The sequence below is a fragment of the Cygnus atratus genome, chromosome 1 (genome assembly GCF_013377495.2).
Source record: "Cygnus atratus isolate AKBS03 ecotype Queensland, Australia chromosome 1, CAtr_DNAZoo_HiC_assembly, whole genome shotgun sequence".
Classification (NCBI taxonomy): Eukaryota; Metazoa; Chordata; class Aves; order Anseriformes; family Anatidae; genus Cygnus; species Cygnus atratus.
The window spans coordinates 75,125,515-75,146,008 of NC_066362.1; the positions used below are offsets into that span (position 1 = coordinate 75,125,515).

Below are 20,494 nucleotides of genomic sequence, written 5' to 3' on the forward strand. Positions count from 1 at the left end.
TAGGTATATCTGTTTGGTATACTCCCTTCCTACTGTCTTTGTGTTAAACAAAATGGTGAGCTGCAGAACTGGTAATCTCATCTCCTTCTTTTCTTAGTTGGTGATAGTAGCAGCTGTTGCTTTTAGCTGTGCACGGATGCTGGCCCCAAAGTTCTTTTTTTAAAAGAAAAGACTACAGCACCAAATCTTAAAACAATAAATAATATCTAATCAACTGGAAGTACTCCCTTTTTGGCCTTCAATTTCCAATATTGCTGATGTGTTTTTTGTTTGTTTGTTTTAGTTGAAAACTTAATCATGGACAGAATTTTTTCCTTTCACTCCCTCTGGTGTACCTAAGCGTGGTAGCTCTACTGCATTTATCCAGTTTTGTCATCTTGCATTATGTTAGAGTACACTGACTTAGACATCTCCTTTCTTGGGGTGACGTTTTGTTTCCCTTGAGCTTTAAAGTCTGTTCCTTTCTTTGCATTTTACCTCCTTGCTGCAGTTGAGAGAACAGAACAGAGGCATACAAGTGACAAGTCTTGTGTGAGGAGAGACACACAAGTGATAGTATGTTTCCACAATACAAAGTTGGCAAAAGGTTGTGGTGGTTGCATGCCGTGGATGCTGCTGCCTCCAGTTTGTATGGGCTAGTTCTTCCAGAAGTTGTGTGCCGAGCAAGTGCCTGAGCATCTTTCTGAGCACAGAAATAGGAAACTTCAAGTTTTTCAGTCTGTCCAGCCCGAAGGCAGTACCCTCTAGTGGTGGAAGGTGAAATCTATACCTTTTGACCTCGTAACAGGCAGTTGTACTACTGTCTTGCCTAGAACTGCACATTAAAAGTTTGCTAAACAGGAAGTCAGAATAAGATTGCATGAGTAGATTAACAAAAACAGAACTTTTGGTTTGTGAAAATGAGAGAGGCAATCTAATCAATCACGTCTCTTCTCCTTTGCTTGTTGCTTACTTTTTTTCTCATGTAATGACTGACATACTTGTAGAGGACAAACCGGATTCAAGTGTTGAAAGGTCTGAGAAAACTTTTTGTTCCACTTCAGCATTCATAAGAATTATGCTACTCTGTACCATCTGCAATGGGTCTTAGATGTTGCAGCTGAAAGTCAGTATGGTAAACAAGTCAATGATGTAGTCAATTAATGTGATCAATGAACTGTTAAACTTTCATTTTGCTTATGGAGAAAGGTGATGCTCAAAACTGAATACAAATGCAGATTGTTTATAAAAACAAATCATAAAACCCCAGAGCCCTGGTGATACTCCATCCTTTCAGTCTTCCCTCCTCTTTTAATATAATGAAACTCTCTACTTACGGCTTTTCTTTTTTCATAGACAAGTAATATGTGGACTTCCAAAGAGGAGGAATGGGTTGGTTTGACCTTTAACTTTGTTAAATTATACCCTGACAGAAGGACAGTAGTAAGAAAACATCTGGAGCTTTCTCTGGAATACACAGAAGCTAAAATTATTCTTCATTCTGTAGACTTCAACTGCTTATTTTTTCTCAGCAGGGGATGGAAATAAGCTAATCTTGAAATATATGTATTGTGTCTGTAAAGTCAATCTGGCATTCCAAAGGCTTACAGTAATGAGCCTTTCCATGGCAGAACTAGGCAATGTTTGTACACACAGATGTAATGGTTAAATACAAAGTTAGACATTCTGTACTGGCTATGTGACTTGTATTAAACCACTTAAACCATGTGGTTCTCAGTGGGGGGGGGGGGGGTGTCTGTACAAATAAAGTACAGCATGTGTGAACTGTAAGAGGTGTTTGTAGGCTTAACTTAGAAATAGCTTAATACCTTTGAAGGAAGAACATTAAAGTACTTTATAACACCAAAGTATATGACTACATCAATCAGAAGAAAGGGATCATGCTAGGCTGTGAGTCCCCTTACAGAAGCTGAATTACAGAATGACTATAGGCAAACTTACATAGTTTTTACACATAAGTATTAGTGTGACTATGTAGACACTGAACATACAATAAACTAAGTAAAAAAAACGCACACTGTCAGGCAGGAGCCACTTTAAAATGTAATCTATTCCTTTGTTCCTGTGTGGACTATGCCTAGACTCCTGAGCAGCTGTCAGCAGAGGATGATTAATTCATTTTGCAGATCTATTTAAATGTATGTGGATATTTTCCAATCAGATTTCCTTGAGTATTCAAGAAATTTGCCTACGCAGCCTTTATGATCACTTCTAGGCAAATGCCGTAGCATATATGCACTGTGTGGCATCCCTCAAATACATTTTTTTTGAAGGTTTGAAACTAACATTTTTATTAGTGGATTACTTCATACATTTTTTTCCTTGGCAAACAGCTGTGGTAGGCTTCCAAAGAGCAGAAATTACTATCCATACTTTGGAGAGCCTTTACAGTTGCATAACTGCATGGGACATAACTGTCTAGTGTATGTCTAGCTCTCTGCCATGATTGAGAATAAATAACTACAGCAAATATAAACCATGCAATGTTATCAAAACATGATAGTGTACACTCTATTTTTATTGTAGTTGTAAAGACTTTGTTGTAACTCTGTTGTGCAGGTAATTGTCAAAAGTGGCAGTGTTTCAACAGACCTCCAACTTCACTAAATTTCCAAGTCCTAGTTGTACAAGTGCAACTTGTCATCACAATACAAGTGCAATTGCATGGATGCTTACTGCCAATGTGGCATGGATTTGATTAGGCATTGTTTTCATTTTAAAATACACTTAATAGAAGTGGCAAGGAAGTTTGGAATTGTACACTCCCTCATTCTGCATGGCTAGAAATAGTGAAAAAAATGTAAAACGTCTCCATAAGCCAACTACAGTACAGTCTACAATGCTAAATATTTGTTCATAGCATTCTTTTATTTGTTATCTGGTAGATCTGCAAACTAGAGGAAATGAAGCTTTAACCTTTTATAACTAACAGGGCAACTATAGAAGATATATGAAGTTCGTCCATTTCTAACATAAAAATATATATATATTCCTTAGGCTAGTTTTTGTTCAAAATAATTCTAAGACTTCCATAGTACTTTATGTATTTATAGCCATTAGGGACTGGTTAATATCATCAGCATATATTTCCTTTTGCTTACTAAGATGAAACACAAATCTGTTGTATGCAGAGAAATAATTAGACGCAAATAAGTTGCATGTGGGGAAATAATTCTTAGGTGGTGTGGCCTTTTTTTTTTCATGGTGGACCTTCATTTGTTTATAGATAGGATCTTGGAGTCTACAGACATTGTAATATCTAAGTATTTCCTGAGTGAGAATGTAGAAGATTGGACATGCATGGTGGTCAAAAAGAGGTTACATTTATAGTTCATAAATGTCTGGATGAATAATCAGTGTTAGCGCTTGCTGTTTAAGTTAGGAATCAAACTGAGTTACCTTTTTTGAGCTAGAACTCTACATCATCTTCCAGCAATATAAAGCTAGAGCAGTAAAAGAAGTTCTATCCCAATATTTATCTCTTAAAAAGACGAGGAGAGATGTTGCGAAGAGTAAGGTGTTAGTTTCTTTTAAATCTTCCAGCATCACAGCCTAGTAGTGATGTACTGAAAAGCTTCAGTTATAGTTTAAGAGAATTTTACTGCCACTTCTTAATTTTGTAACATCTCTTACTCCTTATGTTCCACCAACTCTTACACTAGTATTTATTGACAGTAAGCCTAATGAAACGTTTCACTTGTGCTGACGTTTTGTTGAGTCATCAGTGTAAGATTCTTTTTGCTTAGAGGTAATTTTACTATCCACAACTATCTTTTGACTGCTCACACCTTTAGATATAAGGGAACCTTAGATCTTGTAGTGAAATAACACCATATATAAGTTGAAAAAAGTTGCATTCTTTTATTGTATTTGAAATGCTATTCTTGAAATTGTATTAGTGTAATGTTTTACTTTCAAAGTAGCTCCCTTCCCTGTTTTCTTGAAACTGGGGGCCTTTCATCCTATATGTAAATCTGTGGGTGGTATTAATATCAAAAGCATGAGGAGCAGAGAAGAGAGGTTTTCTGCTGGTACCTTAGGTGAGCAGGGGAAGAAAAGTGGACACTTTAGATAATTGTCATCTTATCTTTCTGTTGGCATTACTTAGAAGGTTACAGATTTGTTAACAGTGCTCCTTCTTTTTGCAGGGGATGAATTAACTAAAATGGAGAACGAAGATGAACAGGGTTGGTGCAAAGGACGTCTGGATAATGGACAAGTTGGTTTATACCCAGCAAACTATGTAGAACCAATCCAGTGACAAATGACAAAGTTAATATAGAAGTATTACAAAAGCTCTGAAGGCCTGTACAGTATATATTTAAAGTGAGAGGAAGCTGAATGATGTATAGAGTGTATATATTTTAATGGAAAGGAGAGACAGCTTGATATTGAAATCATAGCGATTTAAAGACAAGTTAGAACTATTTTGATGATGTTTTCAGAATTTGTGCACAATGCAGTGGAAAGGGGTTAGGTGGAAAAATAGTGACAGGAAAAATACTACTTAAGCTTTCTCTTCCCACATGTTCTGTTATTGTGACTCTTAAACTTTTTTGCATTTTCTATGCTTGTGCCTCATCCTACCCGAGGTATGTGGCTTATGCTGACTTTTGTTTAATCGGTTATTTTAAGTGACCTTCAGTAATTTGCAAGTTGAATTTTTAAGGTTATTATAGTTAATTTTCTATTTGTTCTTAGCAATGTCTGAAAGATGCAGTATTTTTTTATTTAAATGCTATGTAGTTAAGCACCTTTTTGTATGCTTGATCAAATAATACTTAAATTATGACATAGATTTAGTCACCAGTTGACTGAATGAAAACTCTTTCCATGTTGTAGTAATCTTTGTCAGTGCGGCTTGAAGCTGTAAAACAAATATTGTATTTAATAATTATCTGTTACAGAAGGTTATTTGTAGCAGGTGTCATGGGTTGGGATTCTGTTATGAATGTTGTTTATGTGGTTTGACACTTAAATGAGTTTTCCATCTAGATTTCAAATAGCACTCTATAAACGAAAAGATAAATCATACATAAGCCCCAGAATACTAGCTATTTCCAGCACGTTTGCAGGGGGAAAAAAAACCCTCCTTTTAACTGCTAATGATTTTTGGGTAATTTGAAATGTTAAATCTGTGAAGACTAATTTTTTTGAACAAAGATTGTAAAATAGACTATAATGCTTTTATTAAGAGGCTATCTGTTGTGTATATGTATATATAATTTGATATTCCAAAATATAAAGAGCATGGCTATTAGTTATCAAGTCTTTCGATGTGGATAAGATTTAGACTGTTTTAAGAGTTTAAATTATAGGTATATTTAAATCTGCTTTCCTGCCACGTTCATTACTGTACTATAGACAAAGTATTCTGTGATTTAGATTTTCGGAAGTACAGTAAATACACTAACATACTCAAAATCTGTATTTGTGGATAAATTTGTGGGTCAAAATATAAACTAGCATTAGTCCTTACATGGATTATTGTAGCAGAACACTGTAAAAAAACTACATTTATTTGCAGTTACAACTCAGTCATCTGTAATCTTGCCAAATAGTATAGCATTTGTGACATTTAAAACTGGGTTGTAAATTACAGCAGATTTGTGTTTTAAAAAAATCAATTATCAGGTGAGTAGATATGCTACTTTAGGAAGCTACACTGTAATTAAACTAACAAATCTATTTTGGGGTAACTATAAAATACTGTTGGTAGTTTTGAACTTTGCTTTTTGAGCTTATAGGTATATTTAGTCAACGTTTTCGATGAATCAAAATGTGCAAGCTTAGAAAGTGCATGTATGTATGTGTCTGTTAAGGAAAACTTACCAACATAATTGTTCATCCACAAGATGGTTACTGAATTTGTCAGGAATTATTGCTTTGGGTCTCCGTATTGTAATATATTTTAGAAAACAATAAAATCTGTTAATCTCTTAAATACACAGAATGCATTCTTCACATACTATGAAAGATTAAGAAAATACTCTTATGAAGTAAATAATGCATTTCATTGCAGTTCAAGATGACAAAATGTGCATTGTCTAAAAGAATTATAAAGAAGAGTATGCAGTCAATAGTGTTGTGCTGTTAACAAGAGGAGGTGCAGTGCATAGGGGCTCTTTGCAAGAAGACACACACACACACAACTTTCTCTGCAGTTAGAACCTGTCCTATTGCAATGCAACCATTGTTTCTTGTTCTTCTGTGCTTGAACGGTGCCTGTCTCTATTGTCTTCGTAGCCTCCAAGTAGGTGGAGGAAAGCTGCTGTTAGGACCCCCAGAGTCATCTCTTGTCCAGGCTGAACAAGTCCTGTTTCCTCAGCCTCTCCTCACAGAACATGTGCTTCATTCCCCTAATTTGTCTAGTTAAGAAGGCATAGCAAGAGAGTCTTTTATTTAAAAAATAAAATAAAAAATAGGAGGTTATTTTATTAGTGAAGGTGTAGAGATAAGCAGCTCCTTATGCATAGTCCAAAGCAATGTTAAAATTCCTCTTAATTTGTTATTTCTGAAGCTTTTAAAGCTTGACACCAAAATTATGAGCTCTTTTGTCCTCAGGCTGCCTCTTAATTTACTTGTAAGCTACAATATAAAAATAAAAGATAAAAATCTGTATACGTATGCAAGATTCTAAAAGCAGAGCTATACTCTGTGTAATCATGTCGCCCTTACCTTGTCAATTGAACAAACCAATCCATTGCTATTATCTTGTTGAGATGTCTGTAGAGTTGGTCTGATGTATTAAAACTGTTTTTTGCCACGGCTGAGCTGATAATTTTTGTTTTAATATTTCTTCCAATTATGTCTTTGTTCATAGCATTTGAAAAGCTAAGAATTAAAGCAGGCTTCACAATTGGAGATAGGTAGAAATGCTGAGTCTTCTAATTGGAAACCACTGTAGATAGGTGAGATAGCTTTGACCTAATCTGATGATCTGGGTCATCTTAAAATAGCTGTAGACTATTGTAAAACAAAGGAGAAAAGGGGGAGAATGGTATACTGAAGGGTGGATGCCCAGTAGCAATACCTCCTGTTCTCCTAGAGTTGTCTGCTATTTTTTTAAAAAAATAACTCTAAGGTTACATAATCATTATTTAAACCTTTTTCCAACTTTTTCCAACGTTTCTGGTTTGGCAGAAAGTTATTCACCTCAGAACATCAGGGAGCTTGCTAATTGTGGATGAAATCATACCTAGTGGTCAGTTTAGAGAAAGCTGCAGATCCTGCTCCTGAAATGTGAGAATACAAGATATCCCAGATTAACAGGAATAGTTTTACTTCTTAATTTTGTTTGAACTAAAATGAGATGACCGATTTCAGAGCCTAGGAAAGATTCATTGTGTTTGACATCTAGCAGTTTATTTGCTGATGATACGTATGTGTGATTTTTTTCAGCCTGCTTTACCTCCTTTCTCCTGTTAGAAATTCAGATTCCTGTGTGATATGACATTAATCCTCTAACAAAAAGTTTCAAAAGTACTTTAGAGGGTTCTTGAACCTTCCATTCAGGCAATAGCACCTATGTACACCTGAAGTTTTACTGAGCACCTGTCTACATTTCAGAAGGTGTAACCTCTTCTCTGTAGAGAAGACTGACTGTAGAAGGTTAGATGAGGTCGGTGCCAGTGGCATGTAGTGGGTGCCTTGGGAAGCGTGTAGAAACAAGACAATACATAGTGATAGTGATGCTTCTTTCAGCTATCAACAATCTGTATCTTTGGTCTATGATGTAAGAAACTAAATTCTTTCCTCCTCATTTTGAACACTCAATTTACTGCATTGGCAACAACTGAACACCAAACTATTGTTCATACAGATGTAAATGATGCAGAACAGAAAAGAGGTCTTGTAATTAGTTCCACAAAGACCATCAGTAATGCGTTTAGTAGTAGCAGCTAATTATGACCCCATTAGAGAAGTGCAGACTGTATTTTTATTTTGCATTTGACTTTGAAACTTGCTGCTTTATTATCTAGTTAGTAATGTACAAGGTCTTTTTGCCGTTCTTCACTTTTGTAAATGTAAGTAGCTCAATATCAATCAACTACCACCTTTCTGTTCACCTTTTTCACAGATGAATATTCAAATCTACATGTCCAAGCCTGAATCCCTTTGGAGGACACATTGGTAAACCCCTACTGTTTATTTTGGTTGTCAGTAACTATTTTATTAAATGATCATTTCCTTATTTCATGGCAGTTTATTCAAATTTTTTTACTAGCAAAAATTTTTTGAAAATCCAAGTCATCTGTTACCTTAGCTAGGTCATCTTTCTGCATGACTCACAAAGTCTTTAATCCCACAAGGTGAGCAACCAGCAACCATATTAATTGTGAAGTAATTGTGTATTGTGATATAGATATTTCTAGAAATCCTAAGCAGAGCACACAAAATTGATTGCACTGTCATAGATTAAACACTATCATGTGGAAAACGTAGGTGGGTTTTGCAGTGGGATGCTGCTTCTACATGCAACTTTGCAAGTCTCTTGCATTGCTGATACAAACAGGTTTACCTAAGCAAAAGTGAATATTGACTGTGCAGCAGGGTTGTCTGTAAGTTCCAGTATTGTAACTTTTTGGTTTTGTACTGGGCAATGCAGTTGAGAAGGACTACTCTCAAGAAACCTTGCCTGTGTGGTGAACTGATTGTTTCTTGTTATCAGTACAAACAATGCATTAGTACTAAATAAAAGTGTATTATTGATATGCTGAACTGGTTTCAACTGGTTTTTAATGTAGTTCAACATTCCTAAGCTTCATTTCCATATTGTGGAAGTAGGTATTTGGATGTTTGCTCTCTCTACTCCAGAGAGGAGATTTTCTGGATGGATTGTGTGAACTGGAAAGATACGACATAGTCCCAGACATGTATGTTTGAGGATATTTGCAGGGGAGAGGGTAGCCTAAAATTTCTAGAGCTGTAGTTGGCATGAAGCAGCATGTTACCATTATGCACAATGTATGTGAGCAGTGACAAAATATGTGAGCAGTGACAAATTTTGCTCAGTGTGACCAAATTTTTCAAAGGATGCAAAGCACAGGCAAGGGGGCATAGGGCATGGAGGGTATTTCCAAATTATTTTGAACAAATCAGCATTCTTTCTCAAGGAGAAAGTGTGACAGTGCAACTTACTGTGGGTAATGGGGTCAGAGAAGGAATATGTGCTTAGACTTATGGTCTTAGACATTTTTTGTTAATGTGTTTTTTGGCAGGGATGGTGTTAATTTTCTTCATAGTAGCTTGTATGGTTCTATGTTTTAGATTTGTGATGAAAATAGTGTTGATAACACACTTTCAGTTGTTGCTGAGCAGTGCTTACACAGTGCTTACCAAGGTCTTTTCTGTTTCTCTCACTGCACTGCCAGTGAGGAGGCTAGGGGTGCACAAGAAGCTGGGAGGGGGGCACAGGCAGAACAGCTGACCCAAACTGACCAAAGGCACAACCTTTACCATATGGCATCATGCTCAGCAATAAAAGCTGGGGGCTATTCACCAGGCCTGCTGTTGCATGGGGACTGGCTGGTCATTGGCTGGCGGTGAGCAATTGTGGTTTTTTGTATTACTTTTTTTCCTTTTTTTTTTTTTTGGTAAACTGTCAATCTCAACCCACTAGTTTTCTAGCTTTTGCCCTTCCAATTCTCTTCTCCCATCCTGCTGGGGATGGGGAGTGATCAAGTGGCTGGGTGGTGCTTAGCTGTCTAGCAGTGTTAAACCACAACAGTGAAGATGAAAATCAGTTGAGGGTTGAGGATGTGAGCAGTGTCTGATGGGGGGGGGGGGGGTCAGTTTTGCTCACAGTGCTGGTCTACTGCTGGTTCTGGTTAAGGACCTGCATTGCACCTAACAGCTGCTCACCAAAGTAGAGGACACTCAGTGCCCAATCTACAGGCACCCTTGAAAAGTAGTTTGTGTTTGTTTGTTTGTTTTTAATTTACTCAACATGCAAGAGCAGACAGTGAATTATGAACACTGCCTTTTCTCTGGCAGAGATGAACGGCTCAGCCCTTCCTTTTACTGTTACCTCCATTCATTGTATATCACCTTTCTCCCACAACCTTGAGGCTGCTCTTAGGGCTGCTTCCAGGATGTGCTTACCTCCCCCAGGTTCTTAAGCATGTGCTAAATGTTTTTCATGCATTTGGTCTAGAACTCATATCCTAGCAATCAGCTGAGCTTGCAGTTTGCAACAGGAGTCTGTCTAGCCTGCACATCCATGTAGCTGAATTGCAAAGTGTGGCCTTAGGATAGAGGCATAGTGTGAGACAAACAGCGTAGAGCGTTTCTGAACACTGTCAAGGACAGGCACATTTTTACTTCATGGATGGAGATTTGTGTGTTCTCTGTTCAAAGTGGTTCTGAATAACTAGCAGAGTTAGTTTTTACATTCTGACTCAAGGGCAGATACATGCCATTTCCTGAAATAGGAGGCCAGTGAAAGAACCAGCACCCCACAGTGTTATTTGCGCTTCCCAAGTTGCATGTTGATTTACCAGGGCTGCTGTAGTGGCAGGAGCTAGCTGCCTTTGTGTGCCATTGCTTGGGGGGGCAGTAGTGCAGCTAAGGAGAGTACAGGACAATAAGTAAGATCATCCTTTTCTGGGATTGTGCCAGACAGATCAACCTTCAGGATTGCCTTGTTTTTCTGATGTAATTGTTCTTGATAATGGCAAGATCATACCTCTCCTGCCTTTTTTTTTTTTTTTTTAAATAGTACTTATAAAGCTAAAGTATAGTACTGAATTTAGCTGAAGTAATGGACTCTTTCTCCTTTGTGGAAATTTCTTGGCAACTCTTTCTCCCTGTGAGGCCAGTGGCTGTAGGCCAGGATGGCAGTCCTCATGCAGTCAGATAGGATTTGGTAAGCATCTCTGGAAAGGAGTGTGCTTAGGGCTCCTATGACTCACAGGCAATGTCTTCCTGAAATGTGAACTTCACTTGCAGAGCGAAGACGTATCTCGTTAGGCATTCCTGATCCCAGGTGACTGCCAAGGGGTCTGATTATGTTTGCTGGTATGGAATTATGCCTATACAGGCTCAGATATTTTAAGTCTAGTCCCAGTGTTATTTGGCTATATGCATACAGATGGATTTTTGGACTGCTATCCTATAATATAATCAATCCCACTACCTGTGACATAGCGTCAGACTGAACAAAGTTGATCTGGAGTGGAGGCAGCTGGCCTGCTGCAGGAATTGTCAATACCTCAAAAATGACTGAAATGTTCGTGTGTTCAGCTGCCTGTCAGGATAACAAGTGACTGACTTGTACTGATCAGCAAAGGCACTATCGGTTCATGTGCCTCTGATTTGCAGTGCTGAGGGCCTGGTGCATGGGACAGCAGGCAGTAGGTGTTTCAGCAGTGATCCCCAAACCTATGCCTACCTCAAGACTGCTGGTGGCTTGCAGCAACATACGTTGTGTGGATGTTTTGTGCAGCATGGCCACAACCCTGATGGTAATAGGTTTCATCACCCTGGACTATTTCCTCATTGACAGGTAAGAACGGGGGGCTGCTATGGAAGAGAGTGAAACGAGGTGCTGAAGTTATATTGTCATGGAAGGCCTTGAATGTGGCTATTTTGGGCCCTTGATAATCTATGGTGCTGTTGCTAGCAGAATGCTAGAGCAGCCACTCTCCAGAGCACTCTCCGAGCTGAAAGAAAATCTAAGAATTATAGGAAATTTGTCCTAACTCTGGTTGTTCCCTACATGGCCAATCATATCTCAGAAGAGTTGGGGAGATGAGGGTGTAACACCTTGAGACCCTGGTGCTCTCTGATGAGTAGGAGTGCTGCGGGGCCAAGCTCTGCCACAAGCCCCCTCCTTGTCCTTGTCACGTACTTCAATGCTAATGCTGAGAGGGAACGATGGTTTCACAAGAAATTTTTACAGTGTTTGAAACCTACTCGTTGGATAAAGCATGTTATCCAAGTAGGCACGTTATCACCTGCCCCACGTCACTTTTTCCCAAACCAGCCACCAGCACAGCTGTTGTCCTTCCACGTTTAATTTATCTTTCGCCCCGAGGCGCTGAGGCCCCTCAGGCACCGCCCCGCGGCCCCCGTGCCCGCCATCTCAGGGAGCCCGGCCCCTCCTCCTGTACCCACGGCAACCGCCGCCTCCTCTCGCCACGCCGGCGGCCGCAGGCAGGCGGCTCCCCCCGGTCCCGCCCTGCGGGGCGGAGCGGGGCGGCCGGTGGCGGAGTAGTGGGTGGCAGCGGCGGCGGTTCCTCCGTGGCGGCCCTCTCGCCTCGATTGCCGCCATGTGCGAGCCCAGCAAGCAGGACATCGTCGCCATCTTCAAGCGGCTCCGCTCCGTCCCCACCAACAAGGTGAGGGCGGCGGGAGGACGGGGCGCCGGGGAGCGGGGGGGAGGCGGCGGCCGGGCTCCGTCGTGGCGGTGACACGTCGCACTGCCCGAGGGCGGGGCAGGGACCGGGCGGGACGGGACGGGGTGGGCGGAGAGCCCCGGGGCCCCGGCGGAGCTCCGCGGTCCGCCAGCTGGTCCCGGCGGGGCGGCTGGGGCTTTCCGTGGCCGCGGAGGCCTGCTGCTTGTCCCACTGAGCCCCGACACACACACCTATATGTATAATATATATGCACCTCTGTGCTGCGCTAGGTGCTTGGTGGTAGCTCCCAGTGCATGTGAGCCTAGGGAAAACGATTTCATTTAAATAAACGTGCAGTTTAATGTGTGAATTGTAGCGTGTTTAAACGGACGTTTGAATAATTGTCTTGAAAATAGCGTACCTGTAATTCGTCCTCTGGTTTCCTTTGATTAGCATGAGAAACAGCTTTTTGGAGTTCTCATGTCTTTGTGTATTATGTAATACAGGACTGAACATGTTACAATTATTAAATTGGATGTCTTTTGTGCACATGAAAGACATTCGTAGTCCTTAAGCTACCCAGTATTGTTTAAACGTTTGTAAAGCTTACCAGTTCTGATAACTTGCACCCTGAGACTGTAGCATATAGACTCTTTTAGTTTGCACAGATCTGTTCCTCTGAAACAGGTAGTTTTTGGTTCCTGCTCTCTGGTTCTCTCTCTTCTCTTGTTGATGCATTTGTGTGCATCTCTGCTTGGAGACCCAAATCAAGGATCTGAACTGTCTGAAAACCAAGTGTGTGCTGTGGTGGTGGTTTATTAGTTCTGCAGTTTTGTTATTACAGTGTGAATTGTGGGGTTTGTGTGTCTGTTGGGAGGTGTTGTGGTCATATTCCCCCCCCCCAGCAGAATATACTATGGTACATCTTGCTCAAGTCATTTTAAGTTTACAGTGCTTCCAGTCCAGTTTTCTTCTGTTGGCAAGTGCTTCTGTTCCCTCCCTTATACTTGTATTGCTGATGATGTGGCCGTGATGTGAGTTGGACCTACCTTTGCTCTGAGTCAAAGCGCTTTTGTAGCATTGGTTTCCAGTAGGATCAACAAGCCTGATTATTACTGCTGATGCAGGAAAAGAAAGCATATCAGGATACAGTGGTTGGAAAGGAAGAGAGTGGCTGCTCGGATGAAGGTTACCTTTGACCAGTCGCAAAACTGCCACCTGAGTAGTAGCGGGTCCAGCATTCAGGCGGCTGCGTGCTGGTCTTGTACAACAGGGATAGTGAGCGTGGAGATGTGGAGCTACCCGTGGCAGCAGCAACACTGCGTGCCAGGTTAAAAGTGCCTTTGTAACCCTGACCTCAGTGACAGGTGATTGCTGAGCCCCTCCAGCTCTTTGGAAGTGTCAAAGTTAGCATTTCCAGAGGCTGTATATTACTCTGTTGCCATATCCAACAACAATGTGTACTATGAACTTATTTACCAACAGGCATAAAGGATCTGTTAACTTCAACCTCTCATACAAGATGAATCCTGTTTGTTTTAATGACGTCTTGCTGTGGACCCAAGTCTTTGTGTTTATTCTGGTAAAAAATCTTGATTGCAACTTTTACTCTTTTTTTTTTTTTTCTCCAAAGTGACTGTTCCTGAATCTAGACTGTCCTGAAATGCTTGAACACTAAATGAGCAAAAATAATACAAGTGTAGTTAAAAAGCAATAGATTATTTCAGTGTATCCTTCAAATTAGTTTCTATAACAACTCTAATATCTTAGTTGTACCTTACTCACTCCAATAAACACAGTCTCCATATTTAAAATGGAAATAATTTCATAGGTAGGCTCTGAAATCCCTTTTAATTTTGTTTTCATTTCTTGTTACAATTTATGTGGTGGAAAGCACTCTAAAATTGAGGAAGCCAAGCAACATGAGTGTAAGTTGACTTATACTCATTTGTTTCAGTAAGGTAACTTGATAAAATGTTTCTATTTCTGTCCCATAACATGATGGAAATGACAGTTCTTATGTTACTTTCACAAGAAAATTAGTTGTCATTCTGACTTGCGTCACAATCCTTAAAGCTACAATTTTTGTCTATATGAATAATTTTCACAGGTGTCTGATAGGTAGTTGATAGAGTCCTGGATAAGTGAAGCCAGTAAGCTATGCTGCTTTGTGACAACTAGCTTCCAAGGTGATGCAATTAACTTTCAAGAGGCTGAAATTAAGAAGCACTTATATTTCTTCTAGGAAAGGGATGTTAATAACAGAACCTTTTTAACCATGGGATTTTTTTAACCACCTGGTAATGCTTAAGATTCTCTTTTCCCATTTCTGCTCTGAGGAATTTCAATGAAACTTACAGCTCTAAGTCTGCTCTTCTCTCCTGTGTTAGAAGCAGGACCAAAGCTGTTGTCTTGGCTTTGATCTCCAACAGAATCTTGTCTTTTGTTGTCTTCATCCTACTTTTAGCCTAGTAAGAAACTGTTTGAAAACAGCCAATTTAAAGTGAAGATGAGGTAATTTATTTATTTATTGGAATTAGTTCAAAGAACGGAGGGAATTGAGGAAAAGCAGATGAATTCTGACTACTTAAGCCTGTATGTTTTCTTGTGATATGGCATACACGAAGAGTTACTCATTCTTTTTCCCTAACTCCCTGTGTATAGTTCTCCTACCTGTGCTTACTTCAGGGACTCTCTCCAGTCCTTCCTTCTGTCCCTCATTCTGTGTGGATTTTCTTATTTCTTCTTTCTGCTGCATGTCAGTGAATGACCCTGGTTTTGCACATACAGTAGTGGGATACATACATGCTTTCCAGACTCCTTTCCTTCCAGTTGTGCTCTGTTAAGCCTCCATAGAGAGAGAAAGAGTGGACTTACACATGCAGAAACTGTGACCTCCATGCTTTCCATTTGTGTTGCAGGTTATTGGCCTAACTGAAGCCCAGACTTAAAAATGTTCATACTGAGGATGAGCCAGTGTTGAATATGATGGTGAACTTGTGCCTGATAAATGCGTGCTGTGTAAGATACACAGACCCATAGTAAAGCTAGGAGTTTAGCCTCAAACTGCTCTTGGGCATCTACTTGAAATTAATTTGGTTGGTGATAGGTTAGCTGACTTGAATGTAAACTCAGGGCTTGTTTGATTAGGTATGTAGACAAAAATCTCTAGTTATGTCAGTGTAGTTTCTAGCAAGGAGACTTCTTAGTGTTTTTGTTTGTTTGTTTTTTCTTCCCAGCCTGTCAAGGAAGTGAAAACATTTCTTAAAAGCTTTTGTATATCAGTAGTGTTGGAAGTACTGTGTTAAATGTGTACTTGAACTAGATTGATGTGGGTTCTCTGCCCTACTGTTTCTCAACCTGTGATCCATGTATAAACTGATTATGGACTGAAACCAGGAGTTTATGTTGTCCTGTCTAGTTTGGGTGAAGGCGTATGAGTTTGGGCAGGTTGTGCAACTACTCTTTATAAAATTAGGGTTATGTGAAGTTGTCGTGTAATCCGAGCTGGAAGGATGACATCCATGCTATAAGGATGAATTCATTAAGTTCTGATCACTACAAGGATGTCAGAATGACCTATAATACAACTTTAACAAGTGGTTACGCATAAGCCACATTAATGATTTTTATTTTCTTAAAGGTATGTTTTGACTGCGGATCAAAAAACCCTAGCTGGGCAAGCATAACATATGGAGTTTTTCTTTGTATTGACTGTTCGGGGACCCATCGATCCCTTGGTGTTCACTTGAGTTTCATTCGGTAAGTAGTTCGTATATTTTTTACATTAAAAATGGTATTTTTTTTCAACTTCTGATGTTTTTTTATTTTGTTCAGATGGCTGTTCAGAGAGGAAAACTCATTCTTTCCTTAATTTCTGATTGAAAAGTTCTTAATGTTTGTAAAAGCTTTGATTTATCTGATAGCTACTTGGGAATGAGGTAAATAGGTAGGGTTTGGTAGAATTTGTACCTTGCGCCCATTCCCATTACCTGCTTCTAGTGTTTGTTAGTAGCGCATATTTGTTGGCAGATTTATTTGTACATTGAAGATGATGGCTTCTATAGGTAGGTCAGTGATAAAGGAAGACTAACAGAATTGTGGGCCCTTTCCAGAAGGAAACAGGAGACCTGGTCACCCAGGATATAGAGAAGGCAGAGGTTCTCGATGAGTTTTTTGCCTCAGTCTTCTCTGGCAAGAGCTCCAACCACAGAGCCCAGGCCCCAGAAGGCAAAGGCAGGGACTGGGATAATGAAGAGCCACCCATTGTAGGAGAAGATCAGGTTCAAGACCAGCTGAGGAAGCTGAAGGTGCACAAGTCCATGGGACCTGCTGAGATACGTCCATGGGTCCTGAGGGAATTGACGGATGTAGTTGGTAAGCCACAATCCATCGTATTTGAGAAGTTGTGGCAGTCCAGTGAACTGGAAGAAGGGAAATATAACCTATGTTTTTAAAAAAGGGAAAAAAGGAAGACCCAGGGAACTACAGGCCAGTCAGTCTCATCTCTGTGTCCGGCAAGATCATGGAGCAGATCCTCCTGGAAACTATGCAAAGGCACATGGAAAACAAGGAGGTGATTGGTGACAGCCAACACAGCTTCACTAAGGGCCAACTGTGCCTGACAAATGTGGTGGCCTTCTCTGATGGAGTTACAGCATTGGATAGGGGAAGAATAACTGACATCATCTGCCTGGGCTTGTGCAAAGCATTTGACGCTGTCCCCCATGATATCCTTGTCTCTAAATTGAAAATACATGGATTTGATGAATGGGCCCACACAGTGGGTAAGGCATTAGATGGTTGCCCTCAGAGAGTTGTAGTCAACAGCTCACTGTCCAAGCGGAGGTCAGTGATCAGTGGCGTTCCTCAGGGGGTAAGTACTGGGACCAGTGCCGTTTAACATTTTTGTCGGTGACATGGAGAGTGGGATTGAGGGGTACCCTTGGCAGGTCTGCTGATGACACCAAGCTGCGTGGTGTGGTCAACAGGCTTGGAGGGAAGGGATGCCATCCAGGGGGACCTGGGCAGGCCTGAGAGGTAGGCCTGTGCGAACCTCGTGAAGTTCAACAAGGCCAAGCATGAGGTCCTGCACCTCTGTTGGGGCAATCCCCAGCACAGATACAGGCTGGGTGGAGAATGGATTGAGAGCAGCCCTGAGGAGAAGGACCTGGGGGTGTTGGTTGATGAGAAGCTTAACGTGAGCCAGCAATGTGCTCTTGCAGCCCAAAAAGCCACCCATATCCTGGGCTGCATCAAAAGGAGCATGGCCAGGAGGGTGAGGGAGGGGATTGTCGCTCTCTGCTCTGCTCTCATGAGACCCCACCTGGAGCACTGCATTCAGCTCTGGGGCCCCAGCACAAGAAGGACATGGACCTGTTGGAGCGAGCCCAGAGAAGGGCAACAAGGATGATTCAAGGGCTGGAGCACCTCTCCTGTGAAGATGGGTCAAGGGAGTTGGGGATGTTCAGCCTTGAGAAGAGAAGGCTCTGGGGAGACCTTATAGCAGCCTTCCAGTGCCTAAAGGGGGCCTATAGGAAAGCTGGAGAGCAAGTTGTTAGGAAGTGTAGTGATAGGACAAGGAGTAATGGCTTTAAACTGAAAGAGGGTAGATTTAGCTTAGTTATTAGGAAGAAATTCTTCACTCAGAGGGTGGTGAGGCACTGGCACAGGCTGCCCAGAGAAGCTGTGGATGCCCCATCCCAGGAGGTATTCAGGGCCAGGCTGGATGGGGCTTTGGGCAACCTGGTCTGGTGGGAGGTGTCCCTGCCCATGGCAGGGGGGTTGGAACTGGGTGATGTTTAAAGTCCCTTCCAACCCAAACCATTCTGTGAGTCTGTGATGAAAACAAAGAAGTGAGTAAGCATGTTGAAGCATTTTATCATTTTTCCAGTCAAGACTGAGGCAAATACCACTTTATCCTCAGGAGTGCTACAGTATGTTGATCATAATGATAATCTGACAGCCTAGCAAGCCAGTTTGGAGACAATTTTTTTTTTTTGCCAACTTTGCTTCCTGAAGTAGTTCATTATGTTGCCACCACAGTGTCAGTACTGGGGTAGGAAGTGAGAGGTTTTGTGTAAAGGACTATACTCCCCTTTGGTGGCAGCACTTGGATAGGCTCAGTCAGTTGGTGCAGTTTTAGTGAGCTTCTCATATTTCAGGTGAGTAACCCAATTTATGTCCTATAGGCGTTTTTGGCCTATTAAATAGAACCTTCCATTTCAAATATATAACTATTTGAAGTGTGTGAAAGCAATGCATCTAAGAACGGACTGCAGATAAAAGCAGCTGTTTTCCATCAACTAAAATCTGTATTTTTCCTCTGTTGCTTTGTCACTGTATAAAAGAATGTTACGAGGGGTCTTTCAGGAATGCATTCCTGATGATCACAATATTATGACTCTTAGAATTCTCCTCATACTCAGTGCTCCCTCCACCACCCCCAGATAATTTGGGAAATAAACTCTTTACACAAACGAGGTAGATTTTAAATGTCTGTGAAGATAACATTAAAAATGTTTCCTTCTCTTCAGATCTACAGAACTGGATTCCAATTGGTCTTGGTTTCAACTGAGATGCATGCAAGTTGGAGGAAATGCAAATGCTGTATGTACTCTTGAGTGTTTGCCTTGCACATTGAAGCTTGTTAGGCTTGGAAGCTATTGTCTTTCCTTACTGGCTTACATCTTTTAGAATATTTTTATTTTTCCAGTCTGTTTCTCTCCTTTTTCTTGTTTTTAAGAATTCTTTTGAGTGCTGATTTCACCTTCCATACTTCTTGCAACTTTTCCATGTTGGTATAATCTGCAAAAGTTTTTTTTTTTTCCTTAGAAGTCATTAATAAAAATCACTGAAAAGACTAGACCAGATTCCTTGAAAATGCATCTAATTTAACAGCAAAACATTGATAACTGATGAAAGATGGCTTTCCATCTGCTTGTAAACCTAGTTAACAAGTGTTTTCCTGTGACCATATTTCTGTATGTGGTTTATGAAAATGTCTTGCCAAAGGTCATGTCACTGCTGAAGTCAAGATATGACTTAGGCCTTAGGTACAGTTGAAGTCAAGATAAGACATGCTACACTGTCAACATGCTACACTGTCAGAGAGAGGAAGTAGCAGTGTTTTTGTTTTGGCCAATTGATATCATCTGTTACTTTTGATTTAATTCTTTTATATACTTACAAATAAGTTTGTTTCATAATATATTTTTTTAAAAGTAAGGTTTTATGTTGACTGCTGTATTGTCCTCAGTTTCTTTTTAAAAAGATGATACTTTCTTCGGTCAACTCCTCTGGAATCTTGCCTCTTTTCTCATATTTTTTTCAAAGATCAACCACTGATAGTTGAGATTGCTTCACTAAGCTGAACTACTCGGTGTCGAAACATGTAACTTTCATAAGAAACTTCTACTTTTCTTCCAGTTCCCTGGAAACTTACCCCTTATCTTTCTTTGTTTGTGTTTAGTCCGTAAACATTGTTTAAGAAACTTTAAGTCTTGAGCTTATTTGTGTTCCCTCTCAACCAAGCTTTCATTCCATTTACAATTATGAGCTTTCTTAATCTGCTTTCCTTGAGTCTTGTCATTGTAATATTCTCCTAAATCTTACTATCTCTGAATTTAATATTTTAAATATTTATAAATATTTCAGTATTAGAATATTTTAAATATTTCCATACAAAGAATGATGAATTGAGTGAGGATCATTGTCCTATTATCCTATCATGCATTCTACCAATGGGTCTAATATACCCACATCTCATACACCTGAAATTCATAATGACCTCTTTTGGATTACCTAGCAGGATAAATGGCTGAAACTTTAAAGACCATTTTAGTAAACTGCCTCAACATTTAAAAAGTAAAAGTAAAAAATCTTCCCTCTAATTGCATTAAAAAACAATTTCCTTTTTGTTCCAATAAAATGCTGAATTCTATTTTTACCAACTACTGCTTAGAAATACTCTCAGACTAACATTTAGTATTTCTATTCTGTAATTTCCTGGTGATACTGAATCTTGAATCAGTTATGAGCTTTATAGCTGTGTATGGGATTGCTAGAAAATTTGGTGATGTGAGTTTCTTTTGTTTTCAGAATAAACACCTACAATGATTGGAATTAGGGTTTACAAAGAAAAGCTCTGAATGTCA

At 40.1% G+C, this 20,494-nt stretch overlaps 2 protein-coding genes across 13 annotated transcripts in view; both read left to right on the plus strand.

Moving 5' to 3' along the window:
* Positions 1-5,953, plus strand: part of PACSIN2 (protein kinase C and casein kinase substrate in neurons 2) — a 58,923-nt gene extending 52,970 nt beyond the window's left edge. For all 12 annotated transcript variants that reach the window (XM_035540930.2, XM_035540940.2, XM_035540943.2 and 9 more), the window contains one exon: positions 4,149-5,953. In XM_035540930.2, the coding sequence (XP_035396823.1) occupies positions 4,149-4,261 (113 nt within the window). In that variant the 3' untranslated portion in view covers positions 4,262-5,953. The remainder of the gene's footprint in view (positions 1-4,148) is intronic.
* A 6,248-nt stretch (positions 5,954-12,201) lies between these two features.
* The window catches only part of ARFGAP3 (ADP ribosylation factor GTPase activating protein 3), a 32,854-nt gene continuing 24,561 nt past the window's right edge, over positions 12,202-20,494 (plus strand). The window contains 4 exon segments of the mRNA XM_050712274.1: positions 12,202-12,341; positions 13,824-13,920; positions 15,982-16,100; positions 18,875-18,947. Of these exon segments, the coding sequence (XP_050568231.1) occupies positions 13,861-13,920; positions 15,982-16,100; positions 18,875-18,947 (252 nt within the window). The 5' untranslated portion in view covers positions 12,202-12,341; positions 13,824-13,860.